The sequence below is a fragment of the Polypterus senegalus genome, chromosome 4 (assembly GCF_016835505.1).
Source record: "Polypterus senegalus isolate Bchr_013 chromosome 4, ASM1683550v1, whole genome shotgun sequence".
Classification (NCBI taxonomy): domain Eukaryota; kingdom Metazoa; phylum Chordata; class Cladistia; order Polypteriformes; family Polypteridae; genus Polypterus; species Polypterus senegalus.
In genome coordinates, this window is record NC_053157.1 from 224,370,700 (window position 1) to 224,392,463 (window position 21,764).

At 40.8% G+C, this 21,764-nt stretch overlaps 1 protein-coding gene across 1 annotated transcript in view; it reads left to right on the top strand.

The window, feature by feature from the left end:
* Positions 1-21,764, top strand: part of LOC120528070 (E3 ubiquitin/ISG15 ligase TRIM25-like) — a 97,174-nt gene that overhangs the window by 45,200 nt on the left and 30,210 nt on the right. The window contains exons 5-9 of the mRNA XM_039752063.1: positions 3,747-4,332; positions 7,824-7,919; positions 8,649-8,882; positions 9,590-9,749; positions 12,002-12,067. Coding sequence (XP_039607997.1) covers positions 3,747-4,332; positions 7,824-7,919; positions 8,649-8,882; positions 9,590-9,749; positions 12,002-12,067 — 1,142 coding nt within the window. The remainder of the gene's footprint in view (positions 1-3,746; positions 4,333-7,823; positions 7,920-8,648; positions 8,883-9,589; positions 9,750-12,001; positions 12,068-21,764) is intronic.

Below are 21,764 nucleotides of genomic sequence, written 5' to 3' on the forward strand. Positions count from 1 at the left end.
ACGTGCTTTAACTCCTATCATCATGAAAATGATATCATGTATACATCTCAGCATTTTAGTTATTCAGAGAGCTGTACTATCACAAATGTAATGGACTCTGTGTCCAGTCGGAGGAAGAGAGCCGGTTTAAGAAGCAAGTAGTGATTCACACACATAGAGCACATAGAAGATCACATACAAAACAAAGCATTTAACGTGCTACTTTAATTACGATGTGATTTGAGAAACTGGTTAATTAAACGATTTTAAGATGAAGTTTATGATGCTCTACTTTAATGACAAAATAAACTACATGATTAAAGTGGAAATTTCGAGATTGAAGTTGACATTTCGTGCTTTTTCCCCACTGTGTGCCTTTTTTTCTCTGTACCCTAATAAGCTTTCATATGACACTCAGACAGTGGGCTACAACTCGCCTTTTCATGGCGACTTTGATATGTGACTTCTTTTTTATTTCCGGCACTGTGCGATTTTGTGAACATGAGCTTTCAAGTTTCTCCAACACGCTATGTCACTCGCTCAACTTCCTTTTCTTGATTATACCACGGTTTAATTAAACAAATAGTATGTTTTTCCTTTGCCTCCACTTGGTATTCGCTGAAATTCTTATATTTTCTCCCATGCTTTTCCCATTGTCTTTTCACAGAAGGCTGAGCTTAAGGGCGATTTATATTGATTTGCAAAGAGGCGTAATTCTGGGAGGAGTTGGGGCGTTATATAAAGAACGTGCATGAGCGTTACTTTTCACGCTGATCGGGATTTATGTAGCGGAAGAACGTGGAAGTTGGAGTACGCACAGATTCCTGCATCTGGATTTTTCTGAGCGTAAGCACATTTCGGCTTTTGTGCTTACGCCATGTTATAGTGCGAGTTCTACGCACGACGTTATACATGAGGCCCCAGGACTTCACTCCCAGATAATCAAACAAGGCACGAGCTGGGAGAACTTTGTGAACGTTCTTCGACAATGGGGGGATGAAATAGCAGGCTGCTTGCTGCTTGTCTTTATCGGCACATTTAAAGGACAAAAGATGCTGACGGAGAGGTGCGAACCGATTTAAGATGGGCTGCATTTAGGAGTTTTCTCGTAGGCTTTGGTTATTCTAGTGTTAAGTCCATTAGAACTATTATTTCATAGGAGGCAATGAATGGTCTTGTACCTTTTTCGGGAAGAATGAATTTGAGTTTGCACTGACAGGGCAAACATTGTTAATCAGGTCACTTCTCTCTCGCTTTGAGGACATATTTTAAAATTGTCATCCATTACTGTGGAGCATCAGCAACAACAGCAACATTTAATTATATAGCACATTTTCATACAAATAATGTAGCTCAAAGTGCTCTACATGATGAAGAAAGAGAAAAAAAGACAAAGTAAGAATTAAAATCAGAGAAAACTAATTAACATAGAATAAAAGTAAGGTCCGATGGCCAGGGAGGACAGAAAAAAACAAAAAACTCCAGACGGCTAGAGAAAAAATAAAATCTGCAGGGGTTCCGGGCCATGAGAACGCCCATCCCACTCTAGGTATTCCAACTAACATTAATGATTAGTCCTCATTGTATTCAGGGTTCTCATGGAAGGACTTGATGATGACGGTCACATGGACTTCTGGCCTTTAATCCGTCAATGGAGGTACATCCCGGTGCTTTGATCAGATGGTGGTGGTGCAGGTCGCCACCACAAAAAAATGGAAAAATAACAGAAGAGAGAGTAGGATTTAGCACAGATTTTGGAGCCACCATGAATAATCATGATAATTAATTGAATATACAGGGCATCAGGATTAAATTTAAAATGAAGTTATGAGAAAGCCATGTTAAAGTAATGAGATTTTAGCGGTTTTTTATAGTGTTGAATTCCTATTGACAGGTTATTCCAGATTTGAGGTGCATAACAGCAAAAGGCCGCCCGCCTCACCACTTCTTTTAAGTTTAGCTCTTGGAATTCTAAGCAGACACTCATTTGAGGATCTAAGGTTACGATTTGGAATATAAGATGTCAGACATTCCGATATATAAGATGGAGTGAGATTATTTAAGGCTTTGTAAACCATAAGCAGTATTTTAAAGTCAATTCTGAATGACACAGGTAACCAGTGTAGTGACATCAAAGCTGGAGAAATGTGCTCGGATTTTCTTTTCCTTGTTAAGATTCTAGCAGCTCCATTCTGCACTCGTTGCAAACGATTTATGTCTTTTTTGGGTAGTCCTGAGAGGAGTGCGTTTTAGTCGACTGAAAACAAAAGCGTAAACTAATTTCTCAGCATCTTTCAATGATATAAGAGGTTTAACTTTTGCAATATTTCTTAAGTAAAAAAATGCTGTCCTAGTAATCTGATTAATATGCAATTTAAAATTCATGTCACAGTCAACAGTCACCCCTAAATTCTTCACCTCCGTCTTGATTTTTAATCCTGATGCATCAAGTTTATTTCTAATAACCTCATTATATCCATTATTGCCAATCACTAAAATTTCATTTTTTCCTTTATTTAGCTTGAGAAAATTACTACTCATCCACTCAGAAACACAAGTAAGACATTGTGTTAGTGAAACAACACAGTCAAGGTCATCAGGTGCTGTTGATAAATACAGCTGTGTGTCATCAGCTAAGCTGTGGTAGCTCACGTTATGCCCTGAGATAATCTAACCTAACGGAAGCATGTAAATCAAAAAGAGCAGCAGACCCAGCATAGAGCCTTGTGGAAAAACATATAGTATATCATGTGTCTTTGAAGTATAATTACCACAACTAACAAAGAATTTTCTACGTGCCAGGTAGGATTCAAACCAATTTAAGACACTATCAGAGAGGCCCACCCACTGACTAAGGTGATTTCTAAGAATATTGTGATCAATGGTATCAAATGCGGCACTCATATCTAAGTGGATGAGAACAGATAAATGGCCTCTGTCTGCATTTACCCGCAAGTCATTTACTACTTTAACGAGTGCAGTTTCTGTGCTGTAATTTGCTCTGAAACCTGACTGAAACTTATCAAGAGTAGCAAGTTTATTGAGTTGGTCATTTAGCAGCATAACGACTGCCTTCTTTAGAATTTTACTTACGAAAGGCAGGTTAGAAATGGGACTAAAATTTTCAAAAGCAGTCGAGATTATTTTTCTTTAGCAGGGGTTTAACTACAGTGATGCCTACCTGATGTCGCTTTTGATGACATACTGGAGAGACTTAAGCAAGCCTTGTACATTTCCACCCTGTATCTCATGAATGGGTACTGGCAGGCATCCATGGAGGAATTCAGCTGCAAAAAGACCAAAATCACCACCGCGGATGGGTTGTTTGAATTCACCAGACCCCCTCTTTGGTCTTCATGGCACACCGTTGACTTATTAGTGGATGATGGATCAGATTCTGCGACCCCATTCCACGTATACTGGAACGTATCTTGATGACATAGTCATTGTCAGTAATGATTGGTAGTCACATCTCAACAACAAGCAAGCAGTGATTGACTGTTTGACTGACTGGATTGACAGCTAACCATAAGAAGAATAAATTTGATGCGTCAGAAACACATTATTTGGGGTATTCTATGGGGAGTGGTTTCATTAAATCTCAATTGATTCTAAGTGTCTCCTCAGATGTTCTCTCTGTGAATTCTCTGATTTCTCTTTAAATCTCCCCCTCCTTCTCACTGAGCACAGAGAAACTTTCACTTTTGTTTCATCATAAGTCGATTTCTTGTTTGTCTGACTGATTCTCTCTGCCTACCTCTCCTCAGACTGACAATGGCTGAATTCCGGCTGTGTGGATTACAGGATGAGTTTATCTGCTCGGTGTGTCTGGACACCCTGACTGACCCTGTCACCATTCCCTGTGGTCATAATTTCTGTCTGAAGTGCCTCACGGTCTGCTGGGATCAGAGCCAAGAGTTCAGCTGTCCTCAGTGCAGAGAGAACTTCACCACAAGGCCTGCTCTGCGAAGAAACACTCTGCTGAATGAAATCATCCAGAAGTTAAAGAAGACAGAAATCAGTTCTCCTTCATCTCAGAATTATGCCGGCCCTGGAGACGTGGAGTGTGACTTCTGTACTGGGAAGAAGTTCAGAGCGGTGAAGTCCTGTCTCACCTGCATGGCCTCCTACTGTCAGACTCACCTGCAGCCTCACTATGAAGTAGCGGCCCTGAAGCACCACGAGCTGACTGATCCAGATAGAGATGTGAAGGAGAAACTCTGTGTGGAACATCAGAAAAGTCTGGAGATGTTTTGTAAAACTGACGAGACGTGTATTTGCTTGATGTGTGGAGTGACTGAACATGATGGTCATGAAAAGGTCAAGCTGGAGATGGAAAGACAAGAAAAACAAGTGAGTGGGGTTTAGTGTTTAATGGAAGCGAAATAAACAAATGAGTTAAATAACATGTAAATGTAGTTTGGCAGAGTAATCTGTTAGTTCCTTTAGGGAGTACCTCAGACCTCTTTCAGAGACACATTACAGTCACATGTGAATTAATATTGATGTTTGAGATTTGATCTAAAATTCTTATAATATGCAAAAAGTGACTTTTTAATACAGATGTTCTCAGTTTAAGTAATTCAGTAATTCTGTACCTAATTAGTGATCAGTCATAATGTCATTTAGTCAATTCCTTGAGTGATAATCACACTGCATGATTGTGACAGACCTAGGTTCGCTTCCCGGGTCCTCCCTGCATGGAGTTTGCATGTTCTCCCCATGTCTGCGTGGGTTTCCTCCGGGTACTCCGGTTTCCTCCCACAGTCCAAAGACATGCAGGTTAGGTGCATTGGTGATTCTAAATTGTCCCTAGTGCATGCTTTGTGTGTATGTGTGTGTGTGCCCTGCAGTGGGCTGGCACCCTACCCGGGGTTTATTTCCTGCCTTGCGCCCTGTGTTGGCTGGGATTGGCTCCAGTAGACCCTGTAGTTAGGATATAGCGGGTTGGATAATGGATGGATGGATGGATGATTGTGACATGTACCAACTCCAGCATTTGTGGAAAATATTTGTTAAATGTTTGCATTTCCACATTCCAAACTACATGATCATCATATAATGAGGTCAGATAAAAGGAGGATAAATTCAGTTGTGAAGAGGGAATATGGCCCAGAAGGTCTGAAAATGAATAGCTGAATATTGCCGAAAACCTGACAAACAAGAGGAGATCATTCAATCCAGCTAATAGCTAGGCCAGGGGTCCTTAATCACGGTCCTGGAGAGCCACAGTGGCTGCAGGTTTTTGCTCCAACCCAGTTGCTTAATAAAAAGCACTTATTGCTAAAGTAACACTTCTGCTTCACTTTAGTGATTTTGAGCCCTTATTGCTTAATTTTGTCTTAAACAGCTATTTTAATTGCTCCTTATTATCAATAACATGCAAGTGACAAGTGAGAGCAGCATTTCTCCATTTAGCTTATTTACATTTACACCTGTGTGTATTTATCTGCACTATTGGGTTTAATTAAATACTTGGAAGAAAAATGAAGAGAAAAAGTGAAGGACTGAGAATTACTCGTCCATTTTAGCCTTCAAATCATTTGCATGATAGAAAGGGAAAGAAAATCTAGGATATGAGAATGACCTGACATAGCAGAGTCAATTTAATTTCATAGCTTGTTAGTGCTTTATTGGCAAGAATTGCTTTGTAATTAAGCAACCAGGTCAGAACAAAAACCTGCAGCCACTGCGGCTCTCCAGGACTGGGATTGAGGACCCCTGAGCTAGGCTGCCCCAATATCTCATCCAGGTTCTTCTTGAAGGTTCTCAAGGTTTCTGCTTCAACTCCATGTCTTTTAGTTTGTCCCAGAGTCCCACAAGTTTTTGTGTAGAGAAGTGCTTCTGGCTTCAGTATTAAATACACTTACACTTAACTTCCTCTGGTGTCTTCAAGTTTGTGATTTACCATTTAGCTGTAAACGTTTTGTCAGATCTGCTTTATCAATGCCTCTGGAGGATGTGCTTTTCATTCCTTGTATATTTATGTTACCTATTGTTTACATTTTTTTTAAATAAGTCAATTAATGAGGTACCCTAAAGATAAACATCTACTTTTAAATTTTCAGCAGCTGTCCAATTTGATTTATTTACCCTAAAGGGTCTGAGTGTTCAAAGGTTCTGTCGTGTTTGTAGATGATGAAGCTTTTGACGTAGTTGAATGAGGATACTTGTATACTGAAGTGTGCAGATCTGTGCTTGTGTGTTGCGTAAGTTACTGTATGTAGTTCACGAGTCTTGGTTTGTATAAAAAGATCCATTGTGACTCTTTCAGTTTAGAATATGGAGCCAGACAGGGATGTCCATTATCACCAATGCTTCTTGTAGTTGCTATTGAACCCTTAACTGTTCATATCCAGAAGCAGTCAGAGATAAAAGACTTCATATAGAAAGGTGATGAAAAACAACGTCTTCATACTGACCTGGTGCGCTTTATCGCAGATCCACACCGGACATTATTCATCCACATTACATCTTTATTAAAATTCCTTAATGCTTCCATGTTTTCTGACTTTTTCAGCCTCATCTGCCCTTATGTGAGATTCTGTTCAAGGGATTGAATAATTTTGACACTGCAGTATTCCTTAAAAGTGGAATTTTGTGCCTAATGTGGAGAACAACTTATACTATTAGCTGTGTTGAGCTATTTAAATTGTTCTTGTTTGATATGTTTATTGCAAACAGCTAGAATTTTGTAAATGTTGCCAAAAAATCTAATATGCAATGGAGTTTGAATAACTTTGAGTGCAACTGTATAATGTTTTGTTTAAGTATTTCCAGTAGTTATTCATTTGATTTATGATCAGATTCCTGTGAGCTCATTAAACTCCTCTTCAGATTTCACTTTTTCCTGAATTCCTCAGACTCACTAATGTCTTCTCTGCCTCAGTTTTCTCACTTGACTCCATAAAATGACCAAACACTTGACAAAGTTCTCACAAGTCTCAACTCCACAATGGCCTTGTTGGTCCTACAATTGCAGTCCTTAGCTATCCGAGGTCTCCTGGGTTTGCAGGTTTCTTCAGTTTTTATGTGTGAAGCTCTGATATCCTGGTTGTCGATGTGATGTCCTCTAAATCACAAGGACTGACTTGTACACCAGTGGGCCTTCAGACTGTCTCCTTTATTTGTAGCTCTCTTCAAGCCCAAACTCCATTTTGAATTGAACTGTGTCACACACGTGCGAGTTGGAGACAGTCAAAGAGCCTAAAGGTGAGTGAAATCTCGCAAGACAAGGGAATATCACGTGGTACTTACCTGAATCTCTTTCTACCTGCAGAAAACTGGAAGAAAAATTAAACCTCTCCATTTCCGGCTTCAAAATGGCCGCAATGACGTCACTTCCGGTCCACTAAAATGATGTCACTTCCGGTTCCACAATCCATTACTTCTGTCTACTCCTGATGACGCTGGTTCCGTGTTCCCACCTCTGATCGTCACTTCCTGCCAACCATTTCCTTTCCCATCATACATTCTGCTATATAAACACCATCTTGTCTACAGTGTTTCATTCATTTTGTACTGCAAAGTAATTCTGAATCACTTCTTTATTTTAATTGTCTGGACGACAATATATGGGGACAATCCCCAAACCTTTTTCTATTTTGTGAAGACTCTTCTTTATCACAACTGGTAAATTAAACCTTTCTTTTAATGTTTTTGTGATATTCATGTTTCTTTAATTAAATCTGCATGTACTGTGCCAATTTAAAGACAAGTGCGACAAAAAAGTGAGTTGTGTCATTGAATGTGAAACAAATGACACTCAGAATGACACTAAGAACCCAGAAAGTGGAAGAGAATTCTGATAAGACCCCCATGTGTCCTCTTGTGTGTCCAAACAGAAACAGCTGGGGGTGACGCGGAGTGAAATTAGGAGGAGACTTGAAGAGAAAGAGAAGAAACTGAGGGAGACGAGGATAGCAATGGACCAGATGAAGGTGAGTGGAATTAAGATAACACTTCATAACAGAGGATAAAAACTAAAAGGGTTGTGAGAGTTTGTGGTGATGACGTGTGAGGACAGGGAGAAGGAGAGAAGATGGTTTATTGTGTTCTTCATGGCGTATCACTGCTGACAGCATTTCATGTTTTAGTCGTTAGGAATTCAGACAACAGGACCCTCATGTCCTCAGGTTTCTCTTTCCTCCACTTAAAAGTGACTTCACTCCCCTAAGAATAACTCATAACAAAGGTTGGCACTGATGGTCCGAGTTGGATCAGTCGACACAACATTCCCTAATGGACTTTTCTTATTCCAGCTTTATACATATGCATATTCTTTTATTTTCACACAATTAAATTACAATAAACCAGTTTTTTCCCATTACCCATTCTTCTTCTTGACGAGGAGAAGCTTTTTTTAAAGACCACCCTGTGTAACACTACCAGGGTCCTCACAGGACAACAGTGCTGTCCCCTATCAGCTTGTGCCAATGGCTCTCATAGATCCATATTAAAACTGAATACTCCATACAGACCTGCAGGTTTCTTAAGAAGATGCTCCTACCCAGAGTTACCAAGGGGATATACTGACTGGAAGGCAGTCTGCTATGGCCCTTCTCCTAATTCAAACTCTCCTTTACACCATTAAAATACCAACAAAAGTGTCTTCTGACTGTTTTTTGTATTTGGTGACTCAGTTCAATATTTTTCCCTTATGCAATCAGATCTCTATGGAAAGAGAGATGGAGGAACATGAGAAGAGCTTCACTGATCTGATTCACTGCATTGAGGGAGCCCACAAGAAACTGACTGAGAGGATCAAAGAACAAGAAAAGAAAGAAATGGAGAAGGCTGAAGGAGTGATGGAGCAACTGGAGAAGGAGATTGAGGAGCTGAAGAGGAGAGAAGCTGAGCTGAAGGAGCTTTCAGAAACTAAGGACCATCTCTACTTCCTACAGGTGAGAGCGACACTTCACAGGGAGTCTGATGAGACCGGGGTGTGTAGCAACTGAGAAACTTCAAAATCAAGAGTTCTGAGGAGTTTTTACAAATGTTAAGAACAGACCACTCAGTCCTATTTCTTATTTGCCTTAAAATTTCCTGAATTTGAGCAAAAAAATCAAAGTTTCTGCCTTCACCAGTATGATAGGGAGATGAATCTACAGTTGTTTGTTTGAGGAAGTAAATTTGCATGAAATGTATTCTTAGTAAGAGTCATTTTAAATGATGCCATTCACATCTATCTATCTATCTATCTATCTATCTATCTATCTATCTATCTATCTATCTATCTATCTATCTATCTATCTATCTATCTATCTATCTATCTATCTATCTTCTTAGTACATTAAAGAGCCCAATGCTTTGTTTTGTCTGCTAAGTCAGTTCTTCTCCTGCCTGTCTGTTGCCCCCACTTATCTTCAGTCTGATGAATCGCCTCATATTGACTTCTGTGTAAAAAGCTTTTTGAAAGTCAAGACCGATGACATCTAATGGTCCATTATAATGAAACATTCTCTATAAATAAATAATAAATGAATGAAAAGTAATCTCTCTGTCTAAACCAAAGATGAATGTCCACCACACTGATGTTTTGTTCAGAGGATGTACTTCTTATTAATATTACTTTTTATTTCACCTTGTCCCCTCTTCTCTCCTGATGCAGGCTTTCTCATCTCGCTGTGTTCTTCCTGCTAATGGAGACTCGCTCAGCTTCACTGTCACTGCTGACTTTTCTTCTGAGGACCTGCTAAAGGAGCTGTCAGGTCTGAAAAAGAGTCTGGAGAAGATCAACCAGTGGGGCATCCTGCCATTGACTCCATCAGGTACTGTGACTCCTCATGGTTTGTTAAACTTCATTAGGAGGAGCAGAGTGACAATCACAGGGAAAGGGAGATACATGAAGAAGGCCCGCTCTTTCATATTTATCTCTAAGCCTTTACTGTTAAGAATATCTTATAATGTCTCTTACAGTGACCTGTTTAGTGATATCACACTCTCATTTTAGACAGAGTTCTTGAATTTTTAAGGTAAATAATGTATAGCATTTTTAAACAGGGTTGATGGTACAATGGCACGTCTATCTGTTTTGGTCATGTTGTATATTTATGATTCTCAGTTTTTCTTTTTGTTCTTTAGTTTCCTCTGTTCATCAATTATTGCTGCCCTCTGGTGGACACTAGATGTCCTGGCACAGACGTCAGACATTAGACAGTTTATTTCTTTATGTATTTACAGATATTTTTTCTGTTTACTCTCTTAAAAGATTCTCCTTCATTTGACATTGTGATTCTTTGCATTTTCTTTGCATAACAACCAACATAAAATAAAAACAGGAAGTTGTGCTAAGCTGGCAGGGCATGTTCGGTGTACAAATGAAGTGAACTTGAAAGCAGTGACGACATAAATGAAATTGAATTGGGATCAAATTCAGTGCTTTGTCATATCATGAAATCTGAATGAGCTTCTGCTATCTTCTCTGTCCTTTCCATTCTATCAGATGGGCTCCCTTTTTAAAATTCACATTAATCCGTTTCAGCCATGCTGCCACAGGCTCACTGGCCTCTTTATTAGGTACACCTGTTCAACTGCTTGTTAATGCAAATGTCTAATCAGCCAATCACATGGTAGCAGCTCAATGCCTTTTGGCCTGTAGACGTTGTCAAGATGACCTGCCGAAGTTCAAACCGAGCATCACAATGGGGAAGAAAGGGGACTGAAGTGACTTTGAATGTGGCATGGGTGTTGATGCAAGACAGGCCGATGCGAGTATTTGAGAAACTGTTGAGCTGCCGGGATATTCAAGCACAGCCATCTCTATGGTTTACAGAGAAGGATCTGAAAAAGGGACAGTATTGTTACTGACCATGTCCATACCTTTATGACCGCATATACCCATCTTCTGATGGCTCCTTCCTGCCAGATAATGAACCCTGTCAGAAAGTTCAGATCATCTCAAACTGGTCTCTTGTACATGGCAATGAGTTCACTGCACTCAAATGGCCTCCACAGTCACCAGATCTCAATCCAATTGGGATGAGGTGGAATGGGAGATTCGCATCATGGATGTGCAGCCGAAAAATCTGCAGCAACTGCGTGATGTCATGTGAATATGGAGCCAAATCCATGGGGAATGTTTCCAGCACCATGCTGAAGGCAAAAGGGGGTCCAACCTGGCACTAGTAAGGTGTACCCTAATAAAGTGGCCGGTGAGTGTATGGTGTCCGATACTCAGACTAATTTCCACTAAAAAAATTGTTTTACTGATCAAAGCATTTTAGTTTCTGTGTTTTGGTGGTACTACGAGGGTGTTGCATCGCATTAGCCATTATGGATGTCGTGAGGAGTCAAGCAAACTACAACTATAAAGATTACAATATGTGAGCTGTCGAGGCAACTCAGGACCCTTCTAAACAAATTATAGGGGTGCATTAGAAAACCCTGACCACTTCAGGAACACCTGAACACTCCACTGAGTGCACATAACAAGTTCACAGGTGAAACACATTAACAGACTTTATAAATTATAAACTATATAATGTCTACATATTGTGATACTGTGTGTTTAAACAAATCTGTAAGCTAAAGCAGTTCTGCACTGATGAACATAAATGGAACCTAACAATGTCTGCCCATGAACAGAACTGCTCAGCTGTGGGCAACTGACAACACAGGAGAGAACAAAAAGTGAGGTGACGAGGGTTAACAGGTCAGACATGTTTGCGCCCAACTGCACCGGCACTGTTTACTACCTGGAAGAAAGTCTGAGATCCAATGGTGGATTGGACTGGGCAGGCTGAACTCAGTCAGTTTCTTATCATGGAACTCTGAGATGTTGGTGTCTAAAGCAGAGGTCAAGTCCACAGTCGAGACCCTCACATCTGTACTGCTGATCAAGGTGTTGGTAAATAAAACTCACAGCATCATCCACACACCGGTGGGCTCAGTACACAACCTTGATCCGCATGTCTTCTTGTTTTATTCAACTACACTGCATTTGAAATAAGTGTCTAAGAATGTAACATTATCAAACTCCATCTTAACATTTTCCATTCTTCTCTTTTCTTTGTATTCTCAGGTTGTGAAGCTCCAATCTTCACCCTACGGCCTCCTGAACCTCAGAGCAGAGAGGAGTTTTTACAATGTGAGTCTGTCAATTCATGGAGTTTTTATCATTTCACTTTTAATATCTCAGGCCAGGCTTATGATAGGAAAGCATTATGTGAGTGTGGTGGGACTGATGACCTCAAAGTGACGGGGGTCCTGTGACTGGTGCATTATGGGATATTGAGATACAGGACAGGGAGGCACCAAAGCAGTCTGTTGGATTGGAGTCTCTTAAGTATCATTAGAACATTAGAACACTCGTGACGAGAACAGGCCATTCAGCCCAACAAAGCTCACCAGTCCTGTCCACTTAATTCTTCTAAAATAACATCAAGTCGAGTTTTACATCTTACTGTCCACCACACTACTTGGTCGCTTATTCCAAGTGTCTATTATTCTTTGTGTAAAGAAAAACTTCCTAATGTTTGAGTGAAATTTCCAACTGTGTCCCCGTGTTCTTGATGAACTCATTTTAAAATAACAGTCTTGATCCACTGGACTAATTCCCTTCCTAATTTTAAGCACTTCAGTTAGGTCTCCTCTTAACCTCCTTTTGTTAAACTGTAAAGGCTCAGCTCTTTTAATCTTTCCTCATCACTCATCCCCTGTAGCCCTGAATCAGCCTAGTCATTCTTCTCTGGACCTTCTCTTGTGCTGCTATGGCCTTTTTGTAGCCTGGAGACCCAAACTACACCCAGGACTCCAGATGAGGCCTCATCAGTGTGTTATAAAGCTTGAGCAGAACCTCCTGTGACTTGTACTGAACACATCAAGGCACTATATAACCTGACATTCTGTTAGCCTTCTTAATGGCTTCTGCACACTGTCTGGAAGTCGATAGCTTAGAGTCCACTATGACACCTAAATCCTTCTCATAAGGTGGACTTTCTATTTTCCGACTGCCCATTGTGTATTTTGTGTGTGTCAAATGACCTCACAGAAAATAAAAATGAAATCCCGCCAACTACGCCACATCCACCTCTCACACAAGTCCTACCTCCATTGGTCTTTTTCCTTTTACTTTTTTCTTATTTTTTTCGTGCTGTTTTCTATTTTTGTTTTCTGTTTTCTCCTTTCTGTTGCTTTTCTTCTTCAGTCATTCCTTTATAATATTGATAATAATAATTTATTTATGCAGCACACGGCACACAATGAAAGCAGCTCAGTGTGCTTCACATAAAAAAGTCCACTCCTATCCAGATATATATATATATAAAGTTTATTTACAGTGGTGTGAAAAACTATTTGCTCCCTTCCTGATTTCTTATTTTTTTGCATGTTTGTCACACAAAATGTTTCTGATCATCAAACACATTTAACCATTAGTCAAATATAACACAAGTAAACACAAAATGCAGTTTTTAAATGATGGTTTTTATTATTTAGGGAAAAAAAATCCAAACCTACATGGCCCTGTGTGAAAAAGTAATTGCCCCCTTGTTAAAAATAACCTAACTGTGGTGTATCACACCTGAGTTCAATTTCCGTAGCCACACCTGTTTCAATCAAGAAATCACTTAAATAGGAGCTGCCTGACACAGAGAAGTAGACCAAAAGCACCTCAAAAGCTAGACATCATGCCAAGATCCAAAGAAATTCAGGAACAAATGAGAACAGAAGTAATTGAGATCTATCAGTCTGGTAAAGGCTATAAAGCCATTTCTAAAGCTTTGGGACTCCAGCGAACCACAGTGAGAGCCATTATCCACAAATGGCAAAAACATGGAACAGTGGTGAACCTTCCCAGGAGTGGCCGGCCGACCAAAATTACCCCAAGAGCGCAGAGACGACTCATTCTAGAGGTCACAAAAGACCCCAGGACAATGTCTAAAGAACTGCAGGCCTAACTTGCCTCAATTAAGGTCAGTGTTCACGACTCCACCATAAGAAAGAGACTGGGCAAAAACGGCCTGCATGGCAGATTTCCAAGACGCAAACCACTGTTAAGCAAAAAGAACATTAGGGCTCATCTCAATTTTGTTAAGAAACATCTCAATGATTGCCAAGACTTTTGGGAAAATACCTTGTGGACTGATGAGACAAAAGTTGAACTTTTGGAAGGCAAATGTCCCGCTACATCTGGCATAAAAGGAACACAGCATTTCAGAAAAGAACATCATACCAACAGTAAAATATGGTGGTGGTAGTGTGATGGTCTGGGGTTGTTTTGCTGCTTCAGGACCTGGAAGGCTTGCTGTGATAGATGGAACCATGAATTCTACTGTCTACCAAAAAATCCTGAAGGAGAATGTCCGCCATCTGTTCATCAACTCCAGCTGAAGCGATCTTGAGTGCTGCAACAGGACAATGACCCAAAACACACCAGCAAATCCACCTCTGAATGGCTGAAGAAAAACAAAATGAAGACTTTGGAGTGGCCTAGTCAAAGTCCTGACCTGAATCCAATTGAGATGCTATGGCATGACCTTAAAAAGGCGGTTCATGCTAGAAAACCTCAAATAAAGCTGAATTACAACAATTCTGCAAAGATGAGGGGCCAAAATTCCTCCAGGCTGTAAAAGACTCATTGCAAGTTATCGCAAACGCTTGATTGCAGTTATTGCTGCTAAGGGTGGCCCAACCAGTTATTAGGTTCAGGGGGCAATTACTTTTCACACAGGACCATGTAGGTTTGTATTTTATTTCTCCCTAAATAATAAAAACCATCATTTAAAAAGTGCATTTTGTGTTTACTTGTGTTATATTTGACTAATGGTTAAATGTGTTTGATGATCAGAAACATTTTGTGTGACAAACATGCAAAAGAATAAGAAATCAGGAAGGGGGCAAATAGTTTTTCACACCACTGTATATACAGATGTAGCCAAAAGGATTAATTTTAAAAAGAATCACATTTTTTGTGAAATAAATTGAAGCTGACAGCAGCACTCAGCATCTGCCATTCTTTTCTCCATAGAGAAAACAATTTGTTTTTGATTCATGGCTTACTGTATTGTAGGAATAAAACCAAAAGAAGATGGTAGGGAAAATATTTGGGAGCACTTAGATGTTAAAAGACATCACCGGATGAGAAACAATCCTCTAATGAGAATCACAAGCAGCCAAGCATGGTCAAGGTGAAGACTATAAGACCACCTCCAAAGAGCTTCATGTTCCTGTGGTCATGTTGCTAATATCAAGACATTTAAGGTCCAGTGGACCACAGCCAAACTCTCTGGATGTTGCTGCAGATGGAGAATTGACCCCATTGAATAGAAGGACAGTTGAAGAGCTGGAGAACCCAGAAACTATCAGGACCTCAAAGATTAAGGTACAACAACTTCAAGTCACAACATCCATCACTTTCTGCATGAAAATGGGCTCCGTGGTAGAAGACCCCACTTCTGAAAGAGAGATGTAAAAAAAAAAAAAAAAAATTTTGTCTAAAATGCATGTTGACAAGACAATGTGCCAGAGAAGGTCCATGAAGGTCCATTGAAGTGATGAAACTAAATGAGAGCTCTATGATGAGTCACAGCTGTATAAAAACATGAAGCATGGAGGAGGCTCATTAATGTAAAATCAGAAGATCATCAAGACATTCTGGAGCAAACATCACAAAGCTCTGTCTTGTGTGCAGGTCACAGGTCCTCCAAAACATCCAAGTATGACCACCCTAATATTTGTCAAAAGGGCATCAGAATGTTGTGAAGTGTCTGCCATGTGCCCTAAAATGAATCCAAATCAACATCCGTGAGAAGAGCTGGAAGTCACAGTTGGGAGAAGAAGTCTATCAAAGCTCAAGAACAGTGGGCTGAGTGGGCATTGAGAGGAGTAGAAGTCTCATCCAGAGCCACAGGAAGTGCTTGATGGCAGGTCTCACCTAAAACAGTCGGTCAGAGAATATTAGGTGAGGGTCTCAATAATTGTTTTCACACCATTGTCTTTTATTTTATGGTGCGTCTGAAATTTAAAACAAAGAGTCTGCTCTGTGGAATAAAGAATGTCGGATGACAATCACTATGGTCAGTTTACACTTATTTGACAGAAAATTAGGATTCTTGTTTAAAAAGTGGAAAGGGACAAAAACTACTGGGGGCCTGTCGGTGACACAAACAGTAGAAAGACAGACGTGACAGGTGACATATAATATAGAGATATTAAAGTCACAATATACTGTAAGAGATGGGAAAGAAATGATATGAGAGATGGGAGATAGGAGATCAAGGATCAGAAACTTATTGTGAGGAAAGGAAAATCAGTTTGTTGATGAAGTGTGACAGTGGATTGATTTTAATTTAAAGAGGTTGACTGTGACAATAAAAAGTGTCATTTAATAAAGCCAGCGGTCCGTGTGGACAGTCCATTTGAACTCTGACCTTGACGGTGACCTTATGGTGTTTATCTTACTTCCAGAATTTTATTTTAAATCCTCACAGATTCTGTCCAATCATATGAGCTCTTTACTATCTACTACAATCTTGTCAACGCAGATCCTGATTGGTTCCTGTTAATTGTCTGTGTTGTGCTCCGTCCCCAGTCCCGATACACACTCCCAGATTTCCTCACTCGTTTTCTTTTCTCTCCTTTCAGACTTCTGTACCCTCACACTGGACATAAACACAGCACACAGAGACCTCTGTCTGTCTGAAGGGAACAAGAAGGTGACACGTGAGGGGACAAAAGCCGAATATCCTGATCATCCTGACAGATTTGACCGCTGCATCCAAGTTCTGTGCAGAGAGGCTCTGACTGGGACTCGCTGTTACTGGGAGGTGGAGTGCAGTGGACTCTTCATGGTGATTGGAGTCGCATATAAAGGATTGAGCAGGAAAGGAGCTGGCAGGAAGTGCGGCCTTGGAAACAATGACAAGTCCTGGAGTTTGCGGTGGTCTCTTTTCCAGTACTTTGTGCGTCACAATGACAAGCACTCTGTAATCAGCGCCCCCTACAGCCCCAGAATAGGTGTGTATCTGGACTGGCCTGCTGGCTCTCTGTCATTTTATAGCGTCTCACACACAATGACCCTCCTGCACAGGTTCAACACCTCCTTCACTGAGCCCCTCTATCCAGGGTTTAGTGTTGGTCTTGACTCCAGCGTAACTATCAGACATCTGACACCAGGGGCCTCATGTATAAACGGTGCGTACGCACAGAAATGTTGCGTAAGAACTTTTCCACGTTCAAATCGCGATGTATAAAACCTACACTTGGCGTAAAGCCACGCACTTTTCCACGGTACCTCATGCCTTGTCGACGCAGTTCTCCGCCGGTTTTGCAAACTGGCGGCACCCAGCGTCAAAGCAATGGTACTGTTCTTGTGTGATTACTCATTATTTTCATGACACGGCTTTATAAATACACAGAAACTAACCGCATATTGTTTATTAGTGTAATGCATCTGATTGTAATTAACTCATAACAATATAATGGTCCAGGGAACAGCTATAGTATTCCAAATACCATAACTGCTTTAGCGTTGTTACTCTCACTCCTCCTTCTTCTTCTTCTTCTTCTTCTTCTTCTTCTTCTTCTTTCAGCTCCTCCCGTTAGGAGTTGCCACAGCGGATCATCTTTTTCCATATTTCTCTCACTGCACCACTCAGAGTATTTATATCACTGTATCTGAGTGTGAATCACAGCAGCAGCTGATCGGAAAGAGAATTATCGGTATACAGTTTAAGGACACGCCCTCAGCCACTGCAAAATGTTTTAAAGCCTTTCCTGTACGGACCTCAGGTTCAAAACAGTTTAATCCCAAGAACTTTAAATGCAGCCAATCAAGTGCTCCTTGTAGAACTGTTTGTACTTATAAGTACAATCACCCCACTGTAAACTTGCACTATAGTTATAATATCTCACAACCTGAGCCACTTTATAAAGCGCGTATTTACATATGATGACAATATCATTTTTAAGGTGAAATGCAGCAAAATATGTTTGTTAAATTATACAGATAAAACTTTAACTTCATTTAAATAATCTATATTCTTCACTGGGTGTGTCTTTAAGGATAGAATAATTAAACATGTACTATGAAGATATTTCAATGTTCTTTAAACGTTTTGAAGAATCGGCGCTAAGCTTACAGATGGCTAAACGTCTATTACAGAGCTGATTGTATGGCGATCGGTTACTTGGGGAAAGAAAAGCACTGACTGCAGAAAACAGAAAGATAAAATAACAACACAGCTAAAAACGCAGCGACAAATTTCGGCAAAAGTTAAATGCTTGTGTCATGAGCACAAACGTTCTTTAACTCCTATCATCATGAAAATGACATCACGTATACATCTCAGTATTTTAGTTATTCAGAGAGCTGTAATATCACAAATGTAATGGACTCTGTGTCCAGTTGGAGGAAGAGAGCCGGTTTAAGAAGCAAGTAGTGATTCACACACATAGAGCACATAGAAAATCAAATACAAAACAAAGCATTTAACGTGCTACTTTAATTACGATGTGATTTTAGAAACTGGTTAATTAAACAATTTTAAGATGAATTTTATGATGTTCTACTTTAATGACAAAATAAACTACGTGATTAAAGTGGAAATGTCGAGATTGAAGTTGACATTTCGTGCTTTTTCCCCACTGTGTGCCTTTTTTTCTCTGTACCCTAATAAGCTTTCATATGACACTCAGACAGTGGGCTACAACTCGGCTTTCCACAGCGACTTTGATATGTGACTTCTTTTTTATTTCCGGCACTGTGCGATTTTGTGGATGTGAGCTTTCATGTTTCTCCAACACGCTATGTCACTCGATCAACTTCATTTTGTTGATTATACCACGGTTTATTTGAACAAATAGTATGTTTTTCCTTTGCCTCCACTTGGTATTCGCTGAAATTCTTATATTTTCCCTGTGCTTTTCCCATTGTCTTTTCAAATCGCTTAAGGGCGATTTATATTGATTTGCATATTCAAATAGGCGTAATTCTGGGAGGATTTGGGGCGTTACATAATGCGCGTGCACGAGCGTTAGTTTTCACGCTGATCAGGATTTATGTAGCAGAAGAACGTGGAAGTTGGAGTACGCACAGATTCCTGCATCTGGATTTTTCTGTGCGTAAGCACATTTCGGCTTTTGTGCTTACGCCATGTTATAGTGCGAGTTCTACGCACGGCGTTATACATGAGGCCCCAGGTGACCACTGACCAGTACCCTCCACCGGTCACTTGATGTCCCCAAAAGCGCAGGTCCTCTTTGTGTTTGTAGCTTGGTGTGAAATTTAATTTACAGGATCAGCACCTCTGTGACTGAATTTGTGGATGAGAATGCGGGGAGAGTGTGGCTGTCAGGGTCTCCATTATTATTGGGTTTGAGAAGCCAATCAGGTGTGTGTGTCATAGTGAGGGGCGGAGACACCTCAGACATGCAAATACCAGTCGGACCAGCAGGGGTCACTGTTGATTCACAGCCACATGCCCTTCAGAGTGACACCCCAACAAACACTGAGGCCCCCAAGTGTCATTGAATGTCACCTGTTAAGTAGGACAGGCATGTGGTCCTGCTCGATCAGCACAACTGAAAGGCGCTATACAGACTCGGTATGGAGAGCTCTTGAATAGTGACTATATGTAGGAGCAGAGAGTGACAGATGGGACTGGAGTGTCGTCCACTCACCAGACATTCTGTGCCCCCCATTGAAGACGAGGACTCACTGGTCAGTCAGATGTCACCCATTCTGACAGTTTGGTGTTTTACTGAGTCACTTGATGTCACGTTAGACATTAAACTGCACCTCCTCCTTTCTGGTCTCAGATTTGTCACCATCACCCAAACTCAAACAGATGAGTCAGCCGACTGACCTCGCCATCACTGTCAGGTTCATTTGAGACTTGGGGACACTTTTATGTTTCCAGGGACACACTCACACTTTCCCAGGATTCATTTTCAATTCCCTAAGGACCCCTGAAGGAGCGGTGTGCCAGCTGATACCAGTCTGTGTAAAGTGCATCTGTCAGGGTCCCCATTATCATTGGGTTTGATTTTAGCCATGCATAACCCATCAGGTGTGTGTGTGTGTGTGTGTGTGGTTATGGCTTTAGACTTCAAACCCTGAGGTCATGGGTTCAAATCCCACCACTGACACCCTGTGACCTGAGCAAGTCACTTCACCTGCCTGGACTCCCATTGGAAACACAAAAGAAATGTCAGCAATTGCAGCTCAGATATTGGTAGCTGCCCTCATATCAGTGAGTGGTGGAGACATGTCAGACCCACGAGTACCTGTCTGACCAGCAGGGGTCACTGTTGATTCACAGCTACATGTCAGAACAACTGCTGTGGCCTCTGACTGTCACTGAATGTCACCTGATAAGTCAGACAATCATGTGGTCCTACTGGAGCAGCGGTACTGAAAGGCACTATAAAGACTTAGCATTAAGGGCCATTGACATGTGATGTAGGAGCACAGAGTGACAGAATTGTCCTGATCTCCTAAAGTCTTCTTAAGGTGTCACCTGAATCTAACCTGTTGTTGTCCATTGCTGGGACTCTATCAAGACTGGCTGTCTTCATCTTTCCCAGAAGGCTTTGTTTCTGACATTAAGTCTCCATTTGTGTCCCTGTTTGGTTCTTGAATAAGTTGAGACCTCCTTTGTAGTGTCGAACAGGAAGGTTAAGGGGGGCTAAAGGGGGTTCATTACATCTGCTTTTTTAAAGCAATGGCAAAGTGTGAGACGGTAGCCCCCTGTCCTGTTAGGCACCCTAAGTCTGAATTGCAGAGAAGGTCTTATTAACCCTTTAAGCTCAGCTCCATTGTTTTGGGGCCACCAAACAATAATGCAAATATTTAACACAAATTGCATAAAACCTTTTATTTCCTCATTGCTATAATTAAAGTACTGTGTCTTGTCATTAAAATGTTGTATTGCATACCCCAACACCACCTGGCAATGCTTTTGTTTCATCAAATTCAACATCTGCTGTCAACCAATTGCTTCTTGAACATCCATTTTGACAGGCAGACCTTTGCCTATTAAAGGAGGGGCTGTTTCAGCCTGCAAATGATAAAATGGTCAGCATGGCCCTACCAGATCTAAACACTAACGTGGCAAATTGCTCTCTCTTGTACTGAAGTGACTTTAGCTGCCGGTGGAAGTCCCATTTTACTTTATGGTGCCAAGCATAGTGCTGCAGTCTATTAGCGAGTGAAAGCGCTGTGAAGAAACTGTCTGTTGTTACGGCTCTGCCTTTGTCCAGAAACAGTTCCATAAGCTTTATGACCACAGCCTCAGAAAGTCTTTGCCTTGGGTTGTAATTCAAAACACAGTTCTCAATAAAACATTGCCAGATGTCCAAAATAGCAGCATATCTGTCGTTTCTAGACGTTCTCATGGGTGTCTTTGTTTTCAAAGTGCAAATGCTGCATGATAGTCAGATAACTGACACGGGACATCGTATCTTTGATTGCCGGTACAACAAATAGTTCTGAACAGGCAACAGCGCTGCTTGTGTGAAAGGAATGGAGATAAACGCCATCAACTCAAAGAGGGAGAGGTGAGTTTGTTGTACCATGTGAATGTCACTGAGAGAATAAAACTGAACAATAAAAACAAGCGCTGACTTTTACAAGTAGCCAAAATTGACGCCGGCTGTTACAGACTCAAATCAAATGTATGTTTTTATTATAAGAGGTAAGACACAAAAATCACCGGGCTGGGCTTGGGGCTTTCCTGAAAAACCGTCTGGAGGTCGGCTGGATGTGAATCCTAGAACTTCATCATCCCCTCCTACTGGCCCTCTCAAAGTGCCGACCACCCAGGTATATACTGTGAAGAGCCCAG